The following is a 23617-nucleotide window of genomic DNA, read 5'->3' as shown; positions in this document are numbered from 1 at the left end:
GGACTAGTCAATTACATCGACCCCAGTGTTTCACTGGTACTTAATTTATTGACCCCAAAAGGATGAAAGGCAAAGTCGACTTTAGCAGTATTTGAACTCAGAACATAGAGACAGACAAAATGCCGTTAAGCATTTTGCCCTGTGTGCTAACAACTCTGCCAGCTGACAAAGAAAGGTTTCAAATTTTGACACAAGGCCAGCAATTTTGAGGGAAGGCTAAGTTGATTAGATCAACAGATCAACTCTGAAAGGAATAAAAAACAAAGTGGACCTCCACGGAATTTGAACCCAGAACATTAAGACGGACGAAATGCCGCAAAGCATCTTGTCCAACATGCTAATGATTCTGCCAGTCTGTCACCTTAACAATAATAATAATAATGGTTTCAGATTTTGCCACAAGGGTAGCATTTTGGGAGAAGCGATGAATCAATTACATCGACCCCAGTGTTCAACTGGTACTTATTTTATCGACTTCGAAAAGATTAAAAGGTAAAGTCAACCATGGCAGAATTTGAACTCAGAGCGTAGCAATGAGTGAAATGCCACTAAGCGTTTCACCAAGCATGCTAACAATCGCCGCCTTAAAGCTGACAAATAATAACAAGATAAATCTATTTGATGTTTTATTCATGTGCTTATATAGATATCAGCATATTTGTATTTGGACGTGGAAGAGATAAAGATACGTGTGTGTTTGTGTATGTGTGGGTGTGTTTGTGTGTGTGTGTCTGCATATTTTTTTTTTTTTGAGATTATGAATACCTAAGAATGTGTGTGTGAGAGAGAGAGTCATTCTTTTAGTCATTCTCTTGTTTCAGTTGTTGAATTATGACCATTCTGGGGCACTGCTTTGGAGGGTTTTGGTTAATTGTATTGACTCCATTACTTATTTTTAAGTGTGGTAATTATCTTATCAATCTTTATTTGTTGAACTGTTAAGTTATAGGACATAAACGAAAGCACCGTTTTCAAGAGATACTGGTATAAAGACAGACATGGAACAGGAGTGGCTGTGTAGTAAGTAGCTTGCTTACCAACCACATGGCTCCTGGTTCAGTCCCACTGCGTGGCACCTTGGGCAAATGTCTTCTACTATAGCCTCAGGTCGACCAAAGCCTTGTTAGTGGATTTGGTAGTAAGAAACTGAAAGAAACCTGTCATATGTGTATATATATGTATGTGTGTGTATATGTTTGTGTGTCTGTGTTTGTCCCCCCTCCACATTGCTCGGCAACCGATGCTTGTATGTTTGCGTCGCCATAACTTAGCGGTTTGGCAAAAGAGACTGATAGAATAAGTACTAGGCTTACAAAGAATAAGAACTGGGGTCAATTTCTTCCACTAAAGGCAGTGCTCCAGCATGGCCACAGTCAAATGACTGAAACAAGTAAAAGGGTAAAGAGTATGAGAGAATGACACGTGCACACACATACACACATGTGTGTGTATTTGTATATATGTGTGTCTGTATGTGAATATATGTATACATGTGTATATGTATATATATTTGTGTATGTGCATGTATTTTTGTGTGTATATGTATATATGTGTGTGTATACACATACATATATACATACACACACATAATCACAAATGCATACACATTTGGTGAAACTGAAAATAATTTTATAATTACACACATGTACACATGCTTTTGAAGTATGTAAATATATTTTTTATTTGCATTTGTAATTACATCTGTAATTTTATTCTAGTTGAGGGACACAATAAAAAAAAAACTGTAACATTTTTTATCTTTTAATGTTTTGCGACTCATTTACAATCTGGTATGTTTCACATGCTTTATGTAATACACATATCATGACTTGTAAGCATTAGCATTTATCATTCTAGCTACATCAGAGAGGGAGGTAATTGGAAATTGGATACAAGATAGCCTCAAGTTAATGTGAATGAAGGCAGTTTCATATTACCAGGAAGTTACTTGAAATGGGAGTAGGCAGCTTGATGTCATGACACTGGCTCTTGAATTGCCCTCACTTATCCCAATATAGGATTTAGGAAATTGCTTGTCACATTGCACTGACACAACAGCTTGAAACGTTAGTGAAACATTAGCTTTGCATAAATTGTTTAATTATCAGAGCTCCTTCCTTTGGCAATTGCAGTTTTCTAGATTTGCATTTTGTTGCCCATTCGCATAGCTGTTGGATGACTTATTCTGTGGCTTGGAGTGCCTGATACTAGCAATAATTTCTCCCATATTATTCTTGCAACTATAGCTTACTTTTAGGTTTTCTGTTTGAATAATCTTTAATATTTATGATCTTTAAGACAGTGAGCTGGCAGAATCATTAGCACACTGGACAAAATCCTAGCAGTAATTCACCCGTCTTTATGTTCTGAGTTCAAATTTTGTCATTATCAGCTTTGCCTTTCGTCCCTTTGAGGTTGATAAAATAAATACTCACCATCACCTATAAGTGGGGGCTTTTTTCCCATTTCCCCTGTTCTCTCTTTCTGTCTTACAAGTTACCTAGCAACTTCACTAGTGCCAGTGTCATGAGAAAGAAGCACCCAGAATTGTTGGCCTCGTGCAAAAATTTGAAACCAATATTTATGACCTTTAAGGAAATGCTTCTGAGATTTAGGAAGTATTAGTTGAAGATGAACTTGGAAATTATTTCTAAAGTTAAATTTGACTCGAATGGAGAGTTAAACCAGATTACATTACAGTAGCATTTGTTTTGTCCCATTAGCTGAGATTGGAGCAGACTTGGGAATAAACTTAATCTGTTCACAAAAATCCACAACTTTTCAGCATTTTGTAGTTGCTTGTAACTGTCTCAAATATTTTTTAATTGAGATGTTCAAGATTATTCTACCAATATTACTGACAAGGTTCCTAAAAATGGTGGATGACTGGAGTTTCTATTAATGTAAATGAAGTTTTCATTTCACTGTCTATAGGGTTTAAGTGTAAAGACACCCTTCATTCATGAATGACCATAGGATTGCACCTTGAAAGTTCCCCTCCAAGACACAAGTCCAGGCAACATTGTTTATGGAAGACCAGCAGTCACCCATGCATATCAGCCTCCTCTCTCCATACCACCAATGTTATCCAAGGGAATGGCAAAGGCCAATACAGCCTGGCACCAGTACACTGCAACTCGTTTCTACAGCTGAGTGAACTGGAGCAACATGAAATAAAGTGTCTTGCTCAAGAACACAATGCACAGCCCAGTCCAAGAATCAAACTCACTACCTCGTGATTGTGAGCCTAACACTCTAACCACTGAGCCACGCACCTTGACTATTGTGGTATAGCTAACTACAGTGAAATTAAGCCTAAATTCTTTGGAAGCATTGAAATGCTCTTTCCTTATTCTATTATGGTTATCATCATCATCATCATCATTTAACTCTGTTTTCCATGCTAGCATGGGTTGGACAGTTCGACCAGGGTCTGGGAAGCCAGGAAGATGCACCAGGCTCCAGTCTGATCTGGCAGTATTTCTACAGCTGGATGCCATTCTTAACGCCAATCACTCCGAGAATGTAGTGGGTGTTTTTTTATACATCTCTATATTCTTTGGTAGTTCTTAGACTGTCATCTCTATACAAAATTATATTCAAACTATGAAATCCAGATTTAAACTGACCTTTTAAATCAATCAACAAATCAAACTCAATCACAGTCTTTCAGCGCCATCAAAGAAACCCATTGTAACATCATTAATAACTTTCATCCATCTAGAATCACTTTGGGAAAACATCAGTTTCTGATTTCTAGCCTGCCTGATTGTATGAACAGTCCTTATTGTGGATAACACATGTTTTATCAAATTCTGGGGCTTTAAGGAGAGTAACTTATAAATTGACAGGCAGACATCAAGAATATCAAATTGATATTACATCTGTTTTTATCCCTAATTTTGCTAAACTGATTAAGTACTGCAATGGGGTTATTCAATTGTTGTAATCTAATAGCTCTTCTCTAACTTTTCTATTTATTCGGCTTATTTACTAACTTTCCAGAGTTCATCATCATCATCATCGTTTAACGTCCGCTTTCCATGCTAGCATGAGTTGGACGATTTGACTGAGGGCTGGCAAACCAGATAGCTGCACCAGGCTCCAATCTTGATCTGGCAGAGTTTCTACAGCTGGATGCCCTTCCTAAAGCCAACCACTCCAAGAGTGTATATGTTCAGTTTCTGCAAAATTTATTAGCCTGCATATAGAGTTTACAGCAAAGTTCTCATTGTAGTTTTCAAGAGTGATAAAGGTTTTACACCTAGCTAAACACTGCCTTTTCTAATCAAGATTTTATCGTCGTCGTCGTCATCATCATCATCAGTGCTTTAATGTCTACCTTTCCATGTCTGCATAGATCTGATGGAATTTTCCTCTGGCTGGATGCTCTTTTTGTCACTAATCCTCACTTGTTTTCAAGCAATGTAATATTCTTCATAACTGGACATGTTTTCATGGAAGATTGGAAATGAATAACACTCTGTATAAAATGGTTAACATTCACTTCCAACTATAACATGGCATCAAGACAAGAAGTCAGTAACACACCTGCGCTTGTCCCTCTATCCTACCTAGCATTGGTTTAAAGTCACTTCACTCACCTCAGATACTCAACATCACCTGTCACCTTTAAGTGGGGGCTTTTTCCTATTTCCCCTGCTCTCTCTTTCTATCTTACAAGTTACCTAGCAACTTCACAAGTGCCAGTAGCATGAGAAAAAAGCACTCAGTACACACTGTAAATTGGTTGACAATAGGAAGTTGCATCCAACTGCAGAAACCATGCCAAAGCTGATACTGGAGTTCAGCATAACTTTGCAGCTCACTGTATCTTGTCAATCTGTCAAGCCCATGCCAGCATGGAAAGCAGATTTTAAATAATGATAATGATGATATATGATAAACTTCTTTCAGTTTCCATCTACTAAATATACTCATGTCTATATATCTGGTGCTAGTGCCATATAAAACCCACCCAGTGCACTTTGTAAAGTGGTTGGCATTAAGGAAGGGCATTCAGCTGTAGAAACCAAGCCAAAACTGACCATGGAACCTGGTGTGGTCCCTGGCCTTGCTAGCTCTTGTCAAGCCATTCAACCCATGCCAGCATGGAAAACAGGTGTAGCACCTTGGAAAAGTCTCTTCTACTATAGCCTCAGGCCCACCAAGGCCTTGCAAGTGGATTTGATAGACAGAAACTGAAAGAAGCCCGTCATGTGTGTGTGTATATGTATATATATATATATAAACACAACTTCAAACTACCAGTTAAACACCTTTCTACTGACCATTCTCCTATGCACATGTGAAGGGACACACTACACAAAAGACAGCCACTTCTACTATAAGTTCCTCCTACGACATTAAGTGGCACAAAGTTCACTGACACATACACATATAAAAAACCAAAACTACACACACATGCTATTATTACACACACACAGACCTGCACACACACATACCTTCCTTCTCTTACATTCTCCTGTCTTAGAACCTTTTCTTTACCCGTTCCCTTCCGGTCATTTCAAAATGTAACCACATGTGAATCATTGGCAATTTTCTTCCTCCGTCTTCCTTTCTTTTCCAAAGAAGAGCATCTGCTCAAAACATTAAACCATCTTTCTTTCCTTTCCTGAGCGTCTGTTGATACATTACATGTACCATGTCCTCGCGTTGTTTTTTTGTATTTGTTCTTCTTTTTTGGATTTACTATATATATATATATGTGTGTGTGTGTGTGTGTGTGTGTGTGTCCATGCCTTTGTGTTTGTCCCCCCTTCAATTATCACTTGACAACTGATGTTGGTGTGTTTACATCCCCGTAACTTAGCATTTTGGCAGAAGAGACCGATAGAATAACTACTGGGCTTACAAAAAACAAGCCCTAGGGTCAAATTGTTCAACTAAACTCCCTTAAGGCAATGCTCCAGCATGGCCGTTATCAATTGACTGAAACAAGTAAAAGAACAAAAGAATAAGAACACACACACACACAACCACATGACAGGCTTCCACAGTTTTCATCTACGAAATCCACTCATCAGGTTTTTAGTTGCTTGGCTGTGGGATTGAACCTGAAACTATGTGATTGGGCAATGGACTTCTTAACCACACAGCCACGTTTACCTTTGTCTATTACTATTGCTCCTCGATTAACGTCCTTTGTATGTACTCTTGCTAAATCTCTTGCATTTTCACTTGATAGTGTACATTAAGAGCTTGCTTTTATGAATACAAGGAAATTCTTATCAAAAACAGAAAATAAAATTCTTCAGAGTTCGTATTAATCATTTATATTGGATTTAAGATTGTTTTTTAAAATCTTACTTTATATTTAATCTCCAAGCGATCCACTTCAAAATTTTCGAGTAAGTGTGTGTGTGCACATGCATACACACACACACATAAATATATACATGGTTTTATAATTGTGATTGAATGAATAAAGGAAAATATTTATCAGGAGCATCTCAAGTAAACATAAACAAGCTCACGTCCAAGCTTAGGCATACACATAGCAGAATGTTTACACACACACATACATACACACACTAACTATCAAACACACACACACGCCCTCTCTCTCTAGCACACTTGTTTTCTCCCTTTATTCATACACACGCTCATATACACAGACACTCATACACACACACAAACACACACGTATGCAAATACATGAGAAGCAGAGATAACCAACCTATTTCCTCCTCCTTCCCTTTCTCTCTTCCTCTTCCTCTCATTCTTATTCTCTGACGCATATTTTCTTACCTTCAACGCCATATTCATTCCATATATTCACTCCTATCTCATTTTTGTAGATCACATTTCAAACTATGTACTTGAGGAGATTTGTATGGTGACACTGTGGTGAGACTAGTGTGAGGCTGTTGAGACTTTGGTGCAGTTTTGGGGACTGGTGAGCCTTTTTTGGGATTGTGGTAAAGCTGATGGGATTATGGTGGTATTGTTGGGATTGTGGTTGTGATGTTCTGGAATGTTCTACGGGTCTTCATAGGTAGGGAGTTATCTCCCTGGTGCAACTGTGTTTGACAGGAACTGGTCACACGTACAAATGGTGGTCTTTTGGAATGCAAAGCCAGGAATTTTTTTTACTGTGATGTTCCCCATGGTACATAAGAATTCCTAACATTTGATACATCAGTGCATTCCAGTATGTTTAATCTATGGACCATATTACCTGGATAGCAGTCTAGTGAGTTATACATTTTAGAACTGGATGTGATCCTAACTTAAAAAAATAAGACATTTCAGTAGTAAGGTTGTTGGGACTCCAGTATGGCTGTTGGGATTGTGGTAAGGTTTTTAGGATTGTGGTCTGGCTGTTGGGACTGTGGTCTGGCTGTTGGGACTATGGTCTGGCTGTTGGGACTGTGGTCTGGCTGTTGGGACTATGGTCTGGCTGTTGGGACTGTGGTCTGGCTGTTGGGACTATGGTCTGGCTGTTGGGACTGTGGTCTGGCTGTTGGGACTATGGTCTGGCTGTTGGGACTGTGGTCTGGCTGTTGGGACTATGGTCTGGCTGTTGGGACTGTGGTCTGGCTGTTGGGACTATGGTATGGTTGTTGGGATTGTGGTAAGGTCTTTGGGACTATGGTTAGGATTTTTGGACTGTGGTATGACTGTTGGGATTGTGATGGCAATTTGGGGTCTGTATAGTATGGCTGTCAGGACTGTGGTATGGCTGTTGGGACCACGGTATGATTGTTGGGATAAGGCGGCGAGCTGGCAGACACGTTAGCACGCCAGGCAAAATGCGTAACCATATTTCACCTGCTGTTACATTCTGAGTTCAAATTCCGCCGAAGTCGACTTTGCCTTTCATCCTTTCGGGGTCGATTAAATATGTACCAGTTACGCATTGGGGTCGATGTAATCGACTTAATCCGTTTGTTTGTCCTCGTTTGTCCTCTCTGTGTTTAGCCCCTTGTGGGTAGTAAAGAAATAGGTATGATTGTTGGGATTGCAGTAAGATTTTTGGGACTGTGGCATTGCTGTTAAGACTGCTGTGTGGTTGTTGGGATTGTGTTAAAGACTACACTATTAATACTAATATTGCTCTCTTAAAGCTGTTGTTTCTGTTCTTTGTTTCAGACATATTTTACATAAATCCTGTGTGGATCCATGGCTGTTAGAACAAAGAAGTTGTCCCATGTGTAAAATGGATATCCTTAGAGCATATGGAATGCCTGTAAGCATTGTTTAATTTTTATTTCCTTCATATATTTCAATAAAGACAATAAATTGATCCTGAGTCGTTGACATGTTGGCTAGCCTTTTCAGTTCTTGTTTCAAACCCCTGCCTTCTTGGTTCAAACCTTACTGAGGTCCAATGTTGTCTTTCATCCTTTTGGGATTTTCTTAAAAATAAAAGTACAAATCCGGGGGTAGGGATGGGGAAGCTGGATTGGCAGAACTGTTCGAGCATCGGACAAGATGCCTTGCTGTAAGTAGCTTTCCTTGGTCTTTGTGTTTCTGAGAGTAAGAACTGCAACAACACTGGTGCCAAGCTGGGTGGGCCTTTGTCTTACCCTTTCCTTAAACAATATCAGTAGTATGGAGATGTCAGACTTACTTGCTTGAGCAACTACTGTAGTTTTCTACAAAAAGAAAAAAATACTTTTCCCAGGTGTGTATCCTGAAGAGAAACTTTCCTGATACATCTCAAACATCCTTTTCCTGATACATACCTTTCGTTACCAACCCAGCTGAAACCGGCTCTGGCTTTGTAATACAAATGTCTTGTTTTCATAAGTTTTGAATTAAAATCTTCCCCCAGACCTTAGTTACAATTTATGTTCCTAACACTAACTTAATGATAACAAAGTTATTTTCCTAAATTCTTTGTTATATTTAAAGTAATTGAAAGAAATACAGAGTATCTCAAAATAAATACAGAAACGAAAGGGTTAAACATGATTTTATCAACATTGGGAAGAAGGAAGGCTTCACAGGGCATTGAACTCCAAATGTAAAGACCCAAAAGAAATACTGCAAGATATTTTGTCTGACAGGCTAATATTTGACAGTCCACCACCCTTCTAATAGTCATAATGTTTTCAAATTTTGGCACAATGCCAGTAATTTCAAGGAACGGCTAAAGTCAATTACATCACTCCCTGTACTCGACTCATACTTATTTTATCGACCATGAAAGGCTAAAAGGCAAAATCAGCCTCGGTAGAATTTGAACTCAGAACATAAAACAGATGGAATGCTGCTAAGCATTTTTCCCCTGGCATGCTAACAATTCTGCCAGCTCACTATCTACCTGCTGACACTGATAAAAACACAAGGCGGCAATTCTTGTGAAAAGGTGAAAGTTGATTTAATTATTCGCCCCTCCTTCGCACTTGGTTGGTTCATATTTAATCCAGCCCCAAAAGGAATGAAAGACAGAGCTGACATAGGCAAGACTTGAACTCAGGATATGAAAAAGATGTAAGTAAATGTAGGCACATGCATGGCTGTGAGGTTAAGAAGCACGCTTTGCAACAAGGTGATTTGAGGTTCAGTCTCACTGTGTGACACCTTGGGCAGGTGTCTTCTGCTATAACCTCAGGTCAACCCATACCTTGTTAGTAAATTTACTCAACAGAAACTGTGTGGAAGCCTGTTGTTTGCCTGTGTTTGTATGTGTTTCTTTGTGTCTGTGTCTGTCACTCCAACAGACACACTCTCACTCTATTTAACAGCTGTTGGTTTGTTCATGTCCCTGTAATTTAGCAGTTTGGGAAAAGAGACTAATAGAATATAAGATTTTTTTTTTAAATAAATAAATAAATGCTGGGTCAATCTGTTTGATTAAAATCCTGCAAGGCAGTGCTCCAGCATGGCCACAGTCCAATGACTGAACTGATTAAATAGATGAAAGAGGCGGAATATAAACACCACAAGGCCCTTTATTAAAACCTCTATTGATTCTACAAAGATGAAAGAATTTCTTTATAAAAGCAGAAATAAAGACAGGGCAGAAGGCTTTGCTTATAGCAGCTGAAGATAATATATGTAATTTTTGTATTTAGGTAAAAAGACATTAGCCAAACAAACAACAGGCGAGAGAAAAAAATAAAAGAAAAAATAGCTTGTCGCAAAAGCAAAATCCTTCTTAAGGATTACTTAGGAAGATTACATATGTGCGTGTATTTGTTTGTGTATGGATGCATGCAAAGGTGCTCATTGGTGAGACGGGAGCCCCCAGGATATTTTATATCTTTATTTCAATGTTATGTAACAAAGGTTAGAAGCCACGTGTGTTGCGTCTGTTTAGTTGGATGAAGCAACTTGTTGAACAGTGAAAAAGAAACGTGCTGTGTCTTACTACGTGCATCAAAAAAACAAACAAACATTTGAGTTTAATGATGCTGTAGGGGTTGTTGGCATCATTGTCATCAACATGTTGCCATCATTGTCATCCACATTGGCAACAGTTGCCTTTTTTTTTTCGTTTTTTTTTTTATATATGGTTTATTTAAATTCTAGCCCTGAGGTATAAGTGTAGCAGCTGTACATCAAATGTGGGTAATACACAAGCACAAAGAAAAATAAACAATATAATCCATTTGTGTACACACACACACACATTTCTATATTTATGTTTAAACAATGTGACAGAAGCAGTATGAATACCAGAAGGTGAGGTATTCACCACTTAAGGGTGGATGTGACATGGCATGAGAACACACAAATAGGCACAGTTGTGGCTGTCTGGTAAGAAGCTTACTTCCCAACCACATGGTTCCGGGTTCAGTCCTACTGCATGGCACCTTGAGCAAGTGTCTTCTACTATATCCTTGGGCCGATCAAAACCTTGTGAGTAAATGTGGTAGACAGAAACTGAAAGAAACCTGTTGTATATGTATATATATATGTATGTATATGTTTATGTGTGCATGTCTTTGTGTCAGTTTGTCCACCTCACCCACCCATCCTCATTACCACTTGACAACCGGTGTTGGTGTGTTTACATCCCTGTAATTTAGCAGTTCAGCAGAAGAGACTGATAGATTGAATACTAGGATTAAAAGTTAAGTTCCGGAATCAATTTGTTTGACAAAAACCCCTCAAGGTGGTGCCCCAGCATGACTACCGCTCAGTGATTCAAATGAGTAAAAGATAAAAGATGTAGATACATAGATAGATGAATATATCATCATCATCATCATCATCATCATCATCGTTTAACGTCCGTTACATATGTTTGTGTGTGCTTTGAGTGTCCGATTCATATTCACCTTATAAAGGCAATTTGGCCATGCTAAACTATAATTATTTGCAGAGTATGAAAAAAATTATTTTGGTGAAGTTATCAGATTTTTATAACTAACTCCACCTTATAACAGAAATGACATAAGAACCTTCTAATCCCAGTGACATACCCCAAAACAAATTAAAAAGAGATTAACACAAAACATTTAACTTTTCGGACAATAGTCTTTCATCAAAAGAAAGAAAACACTGCAGGACGAGAATAAAAAAGAAATGTGTGTATATATATAAGGCATAGGAGTGGCTGTGTGGTAAATAGCTTGCTTACCAACCACATGGTGCCACTGTGTGGCACCTTGGGCAAGTGTCTTCCACTATAGCCTCGGGCCGACCAAAGCCTTCTGAGTAGATTTGGTAGACGGAAATTGAAAGAAGCTTGTTGTATATGTGTGTGTATGTATATATATATATGTATGTGTGTATATGTTTGTGTGCCTGTATTTGTCCCCCCAACATCGCTTGACAACCAATGCTGGTGTGTTTACGTCCTCGTAACTTAGCAGTTCGGCAAAAGATACCGATAGAATAAGTACTAGGCTTACAAAGAATAAGTCCTGGGGTCGATTTGCCCGACTAAAGGCGGTGCTCCAGCATGGCCATAATCAAATGACTGAAACATGTAAAAGAGTAAAGAGTATATAGGTATGTGGAGTGTGTGTGTGTGTGTATACATAGCTATATAATTGATTTATAATTTTGTGTATATTAAATATATTAAGAATGCACAGAATATAATTCAATTTTTTTTCAATTCAATTTAGTTTTTATTGGCTCAAAAAGCAAAAGCAAGGCCATGTAGGGGGACAGGGAGTTATGTACAGGGAGGGTGGTCATACAAAGAGTTCAGGCCATTTCTGGTCAAGAGAGACTTTGAACCGAGCGGTCGTCAGCATCTTCACTATCTTGTCTGGTAGCTTATTCCACGGATCCACAACCCGGATGGAGAAAGCCCCTCTCCTTCAATTGAGATGAAATCGTTGTAGATAGAGCTTTTCAGAGTGACCCCGCAGCCCACGCTCAACTAAATGAAATAAAAACACTCATGTCTTCTAAAGTAGATATAGACTTAAACCAAATTATTATCGGTTTACTGCAATTCTTTTGTGTCATCCTTGTCCTATTTTTACTGTTGGGTAGTATTTTTTAGAGTAAAGTTGATTAGTTAGTTTCATTTTAATATATTCAATGCAGATTGTGAATATCACTTATACACTTGTTTGCTTGACAAGTCTGTATATCTATGCACAATAAACATACCCTGAATAAAAGACTAACATGTGTGTCATCATCATCATCACCATTATCTACTTTACTTCTGGTTTTCCCCATGATCTCATGGGTCAGATGAGACTTATTGAGGCTATGTGCTACGGTTGGATGCTGCTCCTATTGTCAAACGTCACTTGTTTCTTTCAGTAAGGTTCGTTACATTCCTTTGGTGTTTACATGTTGAGACTGACAAAGCTTGTAAGCTATGAAACACGATGTGTTGTTTAGAGGGAAAGATAAACAAACATCAGCATTGCTCAGATGATGTCAATATGAAGACATGAAAAAAACAAACCTCCCCTACACATACACAGCACAGATATATACATATGTATGTATATATGTATGCATATATATATATAATTCTTGATTAAATTGACTTGATTAAATTTAATTTAATCTGATTAGGCTGGTTTACCAAAAAGTACGTCGAAACAATGCATTGTCCAAAGATGATTAGGGTAAATGTTTTTAATTTTCCTATGATTTCTGAATTACTACTATTTAGCGGTTTGAGTCTAGCTGCTCGTTCTAGTGAGTTGAATGGCCTATTAAGGCCATTCCTTAGTTGTTGAATGTATATTATATAGTCTGTTGACTATTTTTTCTTTCTCACTGGACCGCTGGTGGTGGAAAAAAATTTCTATTGAATTTTTTGCTACCCTTATATTGATTAATATATATATATATATATATATATATATATATATATATATATATATATATATATATATGTGTGTTTGTGTGAAGTGTGGAATTTGTGTATGCATGTCTGTATGTGCAGGAATGAACTTTGCCCAGGGGGTGCAAACCCAGATCTAAAATTTTTTACAAACAAGGTCAAATTTCTTTTCAATCTTAACTTCAAAACAAACACAGGTGTAATAAACTAATTCTTATCATTTAATATATTTGTCCATCAATCAGTTCAGGTAAACCCAATCATGGAAAAGTTAATGTTTCAAATCAGTTCAAAAATCTTTTTTATGTTTATTTATTTTGGTGGTGAAGTTTTTCAGGAGTATGTTCAAAGCATTTTCATTGCGTCCCACCCTATACCCACCAAACTTCCAGGGGTGCACTTGCACTCCCTGTTCCGAAGCCTACGCATGTATGTATATATGTATTTAGACCCTATCACATTTCAAGATGGGAGAGAAACGAATGTTTCTTTGGTCTTAATTGATTTATTCAATCAAGATCATATTTCCCCTCATCTATATATATAAAACTGTAGTTGTGTGAGTGTCTGTCTCCTACGATTTAGATTCCTAACTCCTCCCACATTTTGCGGTGCAGTTTAACCAAATTCGGGTATCTTATAGTCGTGATTAATATCAAGCCCGTCTGGCTATTAGCGCGCATCTACGATGAGTCTACGATTTTAAAAATAATTTAACATAATTTTTTATTCCATTTTAATGCATAATTTTTCGGGTGTCGATGGCGGCGGAGTTGGTGTCCACGCTCAAACACCTGCACCTGTGTTTGCTTCTCCTCCTTCTTCCCTCCCTCGTGAAGCTGTGGGGAAGGGAGTTTAAGGAAATCAACGTCGTAATGCGTTGTCAAGGAGACCAGCGTTCTTTTAGAACAACGACTTCATGGCTTGAAGACACCAAAACAGAAATGGCTAAGAAAGCCTGAATTGGCATCTATAAAGGAAGTAACTCTCTAAAAATGCTTATATAGTTATTTCCCTTACAAACCCGAGCAACGCCGGGCGATACTGCTAGTTATTGATAATATAATCCCATTTACATTATTTACATTTGATGGATATTTGTCCTCATCTTGTTTGTTGTTAACACGTTTCGGATGATATACCCTCCAGCCTTCATCAGGTGTCATTGGGAAATTTCAAACCTGGGTTCTCATGATGATGATGATGATGATGATGGTGATGATGATGATGATGGTGGTGGTGGTGGTGGTGGTGGTGGTGGTGGTGGTGGTGATGGTGATGGTGGTGATGATGATGATGATGATGATGATGATGTTGTTGTTGTTGTTCAGGTTACTGCCTGGAATTGAACTCGGAACCTCTCGGTTAGTAGCCCACACTCTTAACCACTATGCTATATGCCCGTGTGCATAGTGGTTAAGAGCGCAGGCTACTAACCTCAAGATTCCGAGTTTGATTCCCGGCAGTGACCTAAATAATAATAATGATAATAACATTAAAAAAAAAAGCCTTAGGGATGAGAACTTAAGTTCGAAATTTCCCCAAGGCACCTGATGAATGCTGGAGGGTATATCGGCCGAAAGGTTGTATTAACAACAAATGAGGACAAATATCCATCGAATGTAAATTTTCCTCATCTCTTAAATATAGAACTATAATCCCATTTATTTGGTAAATTGCTTATCCCTCAGGTATAAAATTGTTCAGGATCTGAACCACAGAAACACTCTTTCACAATTTATGAGCTCTTTTCCTTCTGCATAATATTGCTGTGACCTGAAAAAATGACTGTCAGATGGACTAAGGTTAAGAGAATAAGGAGGATGAGACAAAACTTCTACATTTATTGCCATAATCTTTTCCTGAGTGACTTGGGCATTAGGTGGTCTTGCATTATCATGTTAGAGCAACACCTCTTAATGTCTGACCAATGAGGGGCACTTTTCTTGCAAATTTTTGTGCAATGCTTTCAGCTGCTGACAGTACTTCACCCCATAAAACTGTTTCAGTTTGGTTTAACTTCTCATGATAGACATACTTCACAAGGCATAACTTTTTTCAGGTGTACCCTGTTTGGAGATTGATTTTCCATTTTCATTAGGTACTAACTATTGCCATTTTCGTTGGATACAGTTATAGAGGACCCACTTTTCATTATTTGTGATGGAAAGATTCAGTAGATATTCTACTCCTACATAACAAGGAGAGGGCAACTCCTTGATTAAGCTGAGAAGCTGTCAGATGAGGAAAAATCCACTGATCAAGTTTAGACACTTTACCTAGTAAAGGTGTTTTATATACACGTATACTCACTCACACACATACATACAAAAGGGTCCGTGTACCAAATTTTGCTCACAAGGTATTAGTCAGCTGGGTGCTGTGGTAGAAGAGAGACACTTCTGGTTTCATGCATTGTGGTAAAACCGAAAACTAGTGGTTGCAAAGTGAATTTCACAACCACACAAACGTGTGAGTATTTGTGTGTGTCTGTGTATCACCAACAGCTGTGTTGTAATTTGTTAAAAACATCAAATCTATTAATTACTTTGAATTATTTATTACCTATTAACAACACTTTACATCCATCAGTAATGCCTTTTGATGAGGCATAAAGTACACAACATCCCATCTTCTAGTCACCACAAATCCTTTCCTTTAGACTATTATATAAAATGCTACAGGAAGTGAAGGTTGATAGTTGACAGAACAGCTTAAACTAAATACTTGACTTAGTTTGTGTGATTGCATGTGTGTGTGTATGATGATGATGGTAAATATTTGATAAAGCAAATTCTCTCATGGTAAACTATGGAGCTTTAACATTTCAAAAAAAAAAAAACTGCCTTCTAAAAGCTAAGTCACCTCCTCAGGGACCCCAAAATATATTAAAACCTAAAACAGTTGCTAACATTGTACAAAGCTCAAATTTTGACCCACATAACTGGCGTATTGCTGATATACCTTACATGACATTGCTGCTACTACAAGTACAAACATATGTCCTAGCTGATTGCTAACTGATAAAGACCCTCTGACTTGCAGACAGGTTGTGTCTTGTCCAGCACTTCTGTCACCACTGTGCCTATTCTACTCTTTAGAACTAGCTAGATGCAGGTCACTTACATATCTACTCAGTACATACACCTACTTTTTCTCTTGCCAATGAAGGAACCACTAAGTGGTCTCTTGACTTCACAGTTGTCCCCACCTTATAAAATAGAGCTACATTTTCATCTAATCACGCTCCATTGTCTTCACCCTTTTCTAAAATGCTACAGGAAGCAAAATGTACATACAACTATTCCTACCCCTTCTTTAATATTTTAAACCCTCATCTCCTAGCATAAAGTTGCATCCCTGTCTATTGTGTCGCTGTCAGTCAAGTAGGATCTTTGTCTTGCAAGTGGCATAATGACCCCACTAATGTTGGTGCCATGGAAAAAAGAAAAAGGTACCCAGTACATACTATAAAGTGGTTGGCATTTGGAAGGGCAACCAGTTGTAGATAACATGCCAAAGCAGATATGGAATATGATGCAGTCTTCAGATGCATTAGATATTGCCAAACCATTTACGCATGTCAGCAAGCATGGAACACAGACTTTAAATGGTGATGGCGAAGACAATTTATAATGAGATTCATTGTCTGTGAAGGATTAAGTAAACTAACTATCCTGTCCATTATCAAGATGATACTTGGAACATAACTGAACGAAATGTTCCTTTGATCAAACTATGAAAGGTTTCATTTTAAATATAGACACTTCAAAATGGCACATATTGTATGTTAGGCACGTTGGTACCAAAATGATTAGAAAAGAGATAGATGGGTTAACATGGTTCTGAGTTCTCCAGACTTGCACGTTTCTTGCTGGCATGGGTTGGACAGGTTGTCACAGAATGAGTCTTTTTTTTCAGTGTTACTGTTTACCTGCATGCTTTGAGAAACCACACCTTCGCTGGCTGGATGACCTTCCTAAGACCAACCACTTTACAGAGTGCAGTGGGCACATTGCTTTTTCATGTCATCTCTATATATATAAATGGCAAAATGTGTGTCTGTGTGTGTGTCCTTTATACAAATCCACAATTTTTTAGTTAGAGAGATCGCACTTTCTATGGTTAATCAAAACCGTCCAAGGGTGGCTGTGCACATCTTTACATTTCTCCAGTCACCCTGCAAAGCCATTAAAAAATCAATAGAAGTGACTCTTTTGTGAATTTTCTTTCCAAAACCCAATCAAAATGCTCAAAACTTGATACGCCAACTGAATGCCAGCTAGCCGTATGTGATTGGTCAGAGATTTGGACAGCACTCGCATGTATGTGCGCACGCACGCAGCTGTATATGCATGCACTAGCACTAAAGAGGTTATCATGCTCTTGACATAACTATAGTTTTCTTTACTCTATGCCATCTTGTGTCTCCATTTCAACACCATCCACAAAAATATATACATTTGCAGTTCCTGTGCTATGGATATGTGGTCAGAATGTCACAGGAAAGAATCACATGATGAATTCTTCAAGCTGATCCAGCTGGCTGGAGACCTGGGGGTAGACCAAGCACTAGAAGGTTGGATGATATCTGTGGTCTCAGTCAGTAAGCTTGGGAATCCAGCCAGAAAGTGTAACAAGGTTGCTTCTGTTAGGACCCTTTCGCGTAAGTGTCTGAGAAGATAACTGCGTATATATGTATGTATATGTTTGTATATATATATATATATACCGGAGTAAACACATAAATGTGAAACAAGGTGGAAAAAAGAGTACTCAAATACCAGGAGTAGAGTAATATGCTTTATTTAAAAGCAGCAGAAATTTGACTAAACCTGTTACTCAGGAACATGAAACTCTGAGTAACAGGTTTTGTTGAATTTCTGCTGCTTTTAAATAAAGTATATATATATATATATATATTCTTTTACTTGTTTCAGTCATTTGACTGTGGCCATGCTGGAGCACCACCTTCAGTCGAGCAAATCAACCCCAGGACTTATTATTTGTAAGCCTAGTACTTATTCTATTGGTCTCTTTTGTCGAACCGCTAAGCTACGGGGACGTAAACACACCAGCATCGGTTGTCAAGCGATGTTAAGGGGACAAACAGACAGACACACACACACATATATACAACAGGCTTCTTTCAGTTTCCATCTACCAAATCCACTCACAAGGCTTTGGTCGGCCCGAGGCTATAGCAGAAGACACTTGCCCAAGGTACCACACAGTGGGACTGAACCTGGAACCATGTGGTTGGTAAGCAAGCTACTTACCACACAGCCACTCCTTTTCCCTAAGATAGGATGCTTGTCCATTATTAGATTACTTACTTTTGCCAGCTGAGTGGACTGGGGCAACACAAAATGTATTTTACTCTTGAACACAACTCATCACCCAGTCCAGGAATTGAAACCACAGTCTTGCAATCATGAGTCCAACATCCTAACCACTAAGCCATGCACCTCCACACGTTTGTGTGTGTGTGTGTGCATGTGTGTTTGTATATAAACATACATACACAACCAACTCTTTCCTGTTTAATATCAGAGATATTATATAATATGGCTTTTAATGTGGCAAGTGCGAGAGCTACTACTGTCTACTAACTTCTACTTTTCAGCAGGTAAAAGGAATGAGGAAAGAGAGAAAGAAGAATGAAAAAGCTGACCCTTACCCCTCACTATCACTGCCCACCCCATCACCTGCCTTCCAGGTTCTAACAAGTAAAATAGAAACAGAAAGAAACAGGAAGTCTCTTTTCTGTGGCTCTGAGGGGATGAGTGAGATAGGGGTGTGCATGCCCTGGTGCACCAGACAGTGTGGGGGAGGGCCCGAGGGGAGTAGAGGTGAGGGCTAAGTTGGGGGTGATGAGAGGGGGCATCATCTCAATTTACCTATTGCTTATTGTACCCTGTGACTGATATACCTTTTTACAGCTTAATATTTCCACTGAGTGGAGATGGGCACAAAAAGGATTTGGTGAGGGTGGATTCAAAATTTCTCTGTGTACATTACAGTATCTTTATCTGGTTCATTTCTTTGTTTGTTTTACATATGTTTCTATCTCCTTTTTTTTTCTTTAGTCTTTAGTCTCATTTTCCCTCTTCCCTCTACTCCTCACATTCCTCTCACTCACCCCCACTTGCTACTCTCACCACCTAAACAAATTTAATCTGATCGTTTTTTTTTCATTTGTTTTTAATGTTTTCTTTTCTTCCTTTATGTGTTTTTTTCCCTTCAGGCATGGCTGTGTGGTTAAAAAGCTTACTTTGCATCCACATGGTGTCAGGTTCAATCCCACTGCATAGCACCTTGAGCAGGGTCTTCTATTATAGCCTCAGGCTGACCAGTGCCTTGTAAGTGACTTTAGTTGATGGAAACTGTTTGGAAGCCTATAATATAGATAGATAGTGTTTTTGTCTGTTTGTCCCATTAGACTAGTGTTGGTTTGTTTGAGCCACTATAACTTAGCAGTTCAGCAAATAAAAATGACAAAATGAGTACTAGATGTTAAAAAAAGTTTATAAGTACAAGTCAGAACTCAGGGCTGGTGAATTTGTAGGAATTTTCTGACAAACACTTCCGACTCTTTCTGGAGGTATGGCAATGAGCCAAATTCTGCTGCTGCCACACATGTAGCCCTCCAGCAACTTCACATAGCCATCTGAACTGAGCCTGCAGCCATGTTCAAAGATATGCAGCCGCATGGTATCACCTTCACTAGAGACACACACAAAGACCATCACCTTCCAGCTGGTCAAGGCTTTGTATTCTCCATTGCAGTTGTCCATGTTACATCTTACAGGGTTTAGTGTTCACAGAGTATTTGATAAAGCAAATTCTCTCATGGTAAACATGAAGCTTTAACATTTCAAAAAAAAAACTGCATGTCATGATGTTGGCGTTTTGATACCTGGCATCAATCATCGTGATTCAAGTAACTCTTTTCCAGTATTCAGATGATTCCCACTCATCCTTGCCAGCTAACTTTTTCTCAGTTACTAATTTTTATGCTCTCCAACGCCATTGACTGTTCAGCAAACAGTTCCTCAATAAAAGAGACATAAAAAAAAAGTCATCAAATTTAGCCCAAACACCCAGCATATATACAATGTGTGTGTGTGAGAATGTGTATACATATATATAAACACACACACAAGTATATATTAAATTGGAAACTTCACTAAATATTACTTACATTTTACTTCTAAGTTTCATACATGTTTATACAATCATACACACACACACACATTCACACGCTTGCATTGTTCCTTTCTGTGGAAGAGCATAGGCTCGAAACGTTAAAGACTTTTTCACTTCCCGAGTGTTAAACTTATACATCTGTTTGTTGTCTACACCACCTGTCTTCACCTTTTTTTTTTTGTAAATTCTCCCCCAAATATATATACATACATATATATACACACACACATACATATATATATATATATATATATATATATATATATATATATATATATATATACTCACGTGTACATGTACATATATAAACACACACACATACGCCCACACACACTGACAAATCCTCTTTACGATAAAAGATCTTTGCATCTAAAAAAAGAACCAGCTATTTTTGTAAATAATCTCCAGGTGACTAACTTGTAACACCTTTTGATTAGATATTTCCATAAAGGTAAACAAGATTAGTAACAGTTATTGTATCAATTCAGCAGGTGATTTCAGCCAAGTGCCTAAGGTATAGACTTAAAAAACAATTAACAGGCAATGTGATGGGTTTATTATATTGGTTATTAAAGAGAATATTACAAGAGGTAATGTAGAATGACAAGGATTGCATTGGCTGGAGCGTAAATCAATCTATATATATAAAGCTGAAGTTGTCTGTGTGTGGCAGGTTTGGCAGCCTTCAACTAACACTATCTCCTCCGAGACCCTGCGGCGCAGTTGACCAAAATTGAGAGTATGATAGAAGAAGGCTTGCTCTTCATTCCGTAGAAGAAAAAATTCAAATCAGACTATGTTAAGACCAAAAATTATTTACATCTATGAAAATCCTTATTTTTATATGACTTTTTGACTGCTGTGTTGCCATTTTTCGGTGTATTTCAACCAGAAAAATGTCCACTTAAAGAGAATAACAAGCTACATAATGCAAAATTTTTACTTTTCAAAAATTCCAATTCTAAAGGGTTGAAACAAACCCGAGCAACGTCGGGCAATACTGCTAGTTCCTGATAAAACACTTTGATTCCTGATAATGTATTTACATCAAGGCTGTGAGCTGGTGGAAACATTAGCATGCCGGGTGAAATGCCCAACTGGCAAGTTACAGGGATGTAAACAAACCAACACCAGTTCTCAAGCGATGGAGAAGGGACAAACATAAACATGTGCACATACAAACACACACATATATATATATATATTTCGTCTGTCTTTATGTTCTGAGTTCAAATTCCGCCAAGGTTGACTTTGCCTTTCATCCTATCGGGATCGATAAAATTAAGTACCAGTTGCTTACTAGGGTCAATCTAATCGACTGGCTCCTCCCCCAAAATTCCAGACTTTGTGCCTTGAGTAGAAAAGGGGTTTACATCTAGATATATGAATGGCTGTATGGTAAGAAGTTTGCTTCCCATTTTTATGGTTCTGCATTGCACATTGAGTAAGTGTCTTCTATGATAGTCTTGGACTGACCAAAGTCTTGTGAGTGAATTTGGTAGATGGAAACTGAAAGAAGCTCATCGTGTGTGTGTCTGTGTTTGTCCCTTACCACAGCTTGACAACTGGTGTTGGTGTGTTTACATCCCAGTAACTTAGCAGTTATAAGAGATCAGTCTGAAATAAGCATAACATGGTTTGTAGTTAAGTGTACCATGTTATCCGAAATCATTGATGAATGAACCATTGATAAACAATGCTTTTTGTACTATTGACAGACTGACTGATATGTCACAACTATTTCAACAACAACAATATGTACATAGCGTAATTGCTGTTATCCAATGAAGTAACATAAGCCATGATTTTTATGCAGCCACCAGGCTTAAGCACAGCTGTGTGGTTAAGAAGCTTTCTTTGTGACCACATAGTTGTGGGTTCAGTCCCACTGCATGGCACCTTGGGTAGGTGCCTTTTACAATAGCTCTGGGTCAAGCAATACCCTGTGAGTGAATTTGGTCGAAGGAAACTGTGCAGAAGTCTGTCATGTGTATATATGTGTGTGTGTGTTTGTATGTGCACGTGTTTATGTTTGTCCCTATTCCATTGCTTGAGAACTGGTGTTGGTTTGTTTACATCCCTGTAACTTGACAATTGGACAAAAGAGACTGACAGAATAAGTAATAGACACAAAAAAAAATAAATACTGGGGGTCATTGGGTTGTGGCCATGTTGGGTCACTGCCTTGAAGTCTTTAGTTAAACAAATAATCCCAAGTGCTTATTTTCAAATCTGAGTCTTATTTTATTGGTCTGTTTTGGCATGGTTTCTACAGTTGGATGCCCTCTCTAATGCCAACCACTTTACAGAGTGTACTGAGTGCTTTAACATGACATTGCATGGATGTTTTTATGTGACGCTGCGCATGCGCTTTTATGCAAAACTGCCATGAGTGCTTTTCATCACCAGAGGGAGCAGTCTTAGTGCTTTTGCTACAGAGTATGGGTCTTCTTGAGTACAGCAAGGCACCAGGCATCTTGCTCCTTTGTCATCTCACCTGAAAGGTTCAGTGTTCTGAGGTCGTTTTTCAGTATTTCATCCCACATCTTCCTGCATCTCCCACTTATGTAGAATTAAATTGTATGAGAAATCTCACCAGGCTCAGAGATTGTTGCAAAAACAGTTGGAATGGGGCAGAGTTTGGAGTAATGATTGATGAATTGTAGAAAATGTAAATTTTCTGTCTCAGAATTGGAAGTTATTCTTGTTAAAGATTATTCTTTTTGTCACCATATTTTTGTTGCAATATGCTGCCTTTGCTTCAATCAATTTTTTAAAATAATGAAGAACTTAATAAAATAAGTTTATCATTATTAAATGGGTGTTTGGAATCCTAGAATCGGGAGCAGTCTCAGGAGGGTTGGTAAAAATGAGAAACAGCCTGTCTATGAGCTGGTGACTTGAATCTACTCACTTAAAACAGCTTCCTTCTTACTGCATGGTTGAATGGTTGTAAATATTATCCAGCAAAAATAATAATAATAAATTATAAAATAAAGAAAAGAAAGAAAATAGAATTTTTAAAAGCCTATACGACCAGTTGGGTGGTTTTACAAGGGCTTTTGGTCCTATCAAATCACTATGATATCAAACCGATACAAATGAACTTTCCCAGGAGGCAGTGTGACTTATTAGTGTTACTCTCTAGCTTACTGTACAACAGGTACA

General features: G+C 38.2%; 1 protein-coding gene across 1 annotated transcript in view; it reads left to right on the top strand.

Moving 5' to 3' along the window:
• Positions 1-23617, top strand: part of LOC115218391 (RING finger protein 150-like) — a 144121-nt gene that overhangs the window by 111915 nt on the left and 8589 nt on the right. Inside the window, exon 5 of the mRNA XM_029788178.2 lies at positions 8116-8212. Within this exon, the coding sequence (XP_029644038.1) occupies positions 8116-8212 (97 nt within the window). The remainder of the gene's footprint in view (positions 1-8115; positions 8213-23617) is intronic.

Source organism: Octopus sinensis, linkage group LG13 (genome assembly GCF_006345805.1).
Source record: "Octopus sinensis linkage group LG13, ASM634580v1, whole genome shotgun sequence".
Lineage (NCBI taxonomy): Eukaryota > Metazoa > Mollusca > Cephalopoda > Octopoda > Octopodidae > Octopus > Octopus sinensis.
Note: the sequence above shows the minus strand (reverse complement) of the source record. Positions and strands in the feature narration are given on the sequence as shown.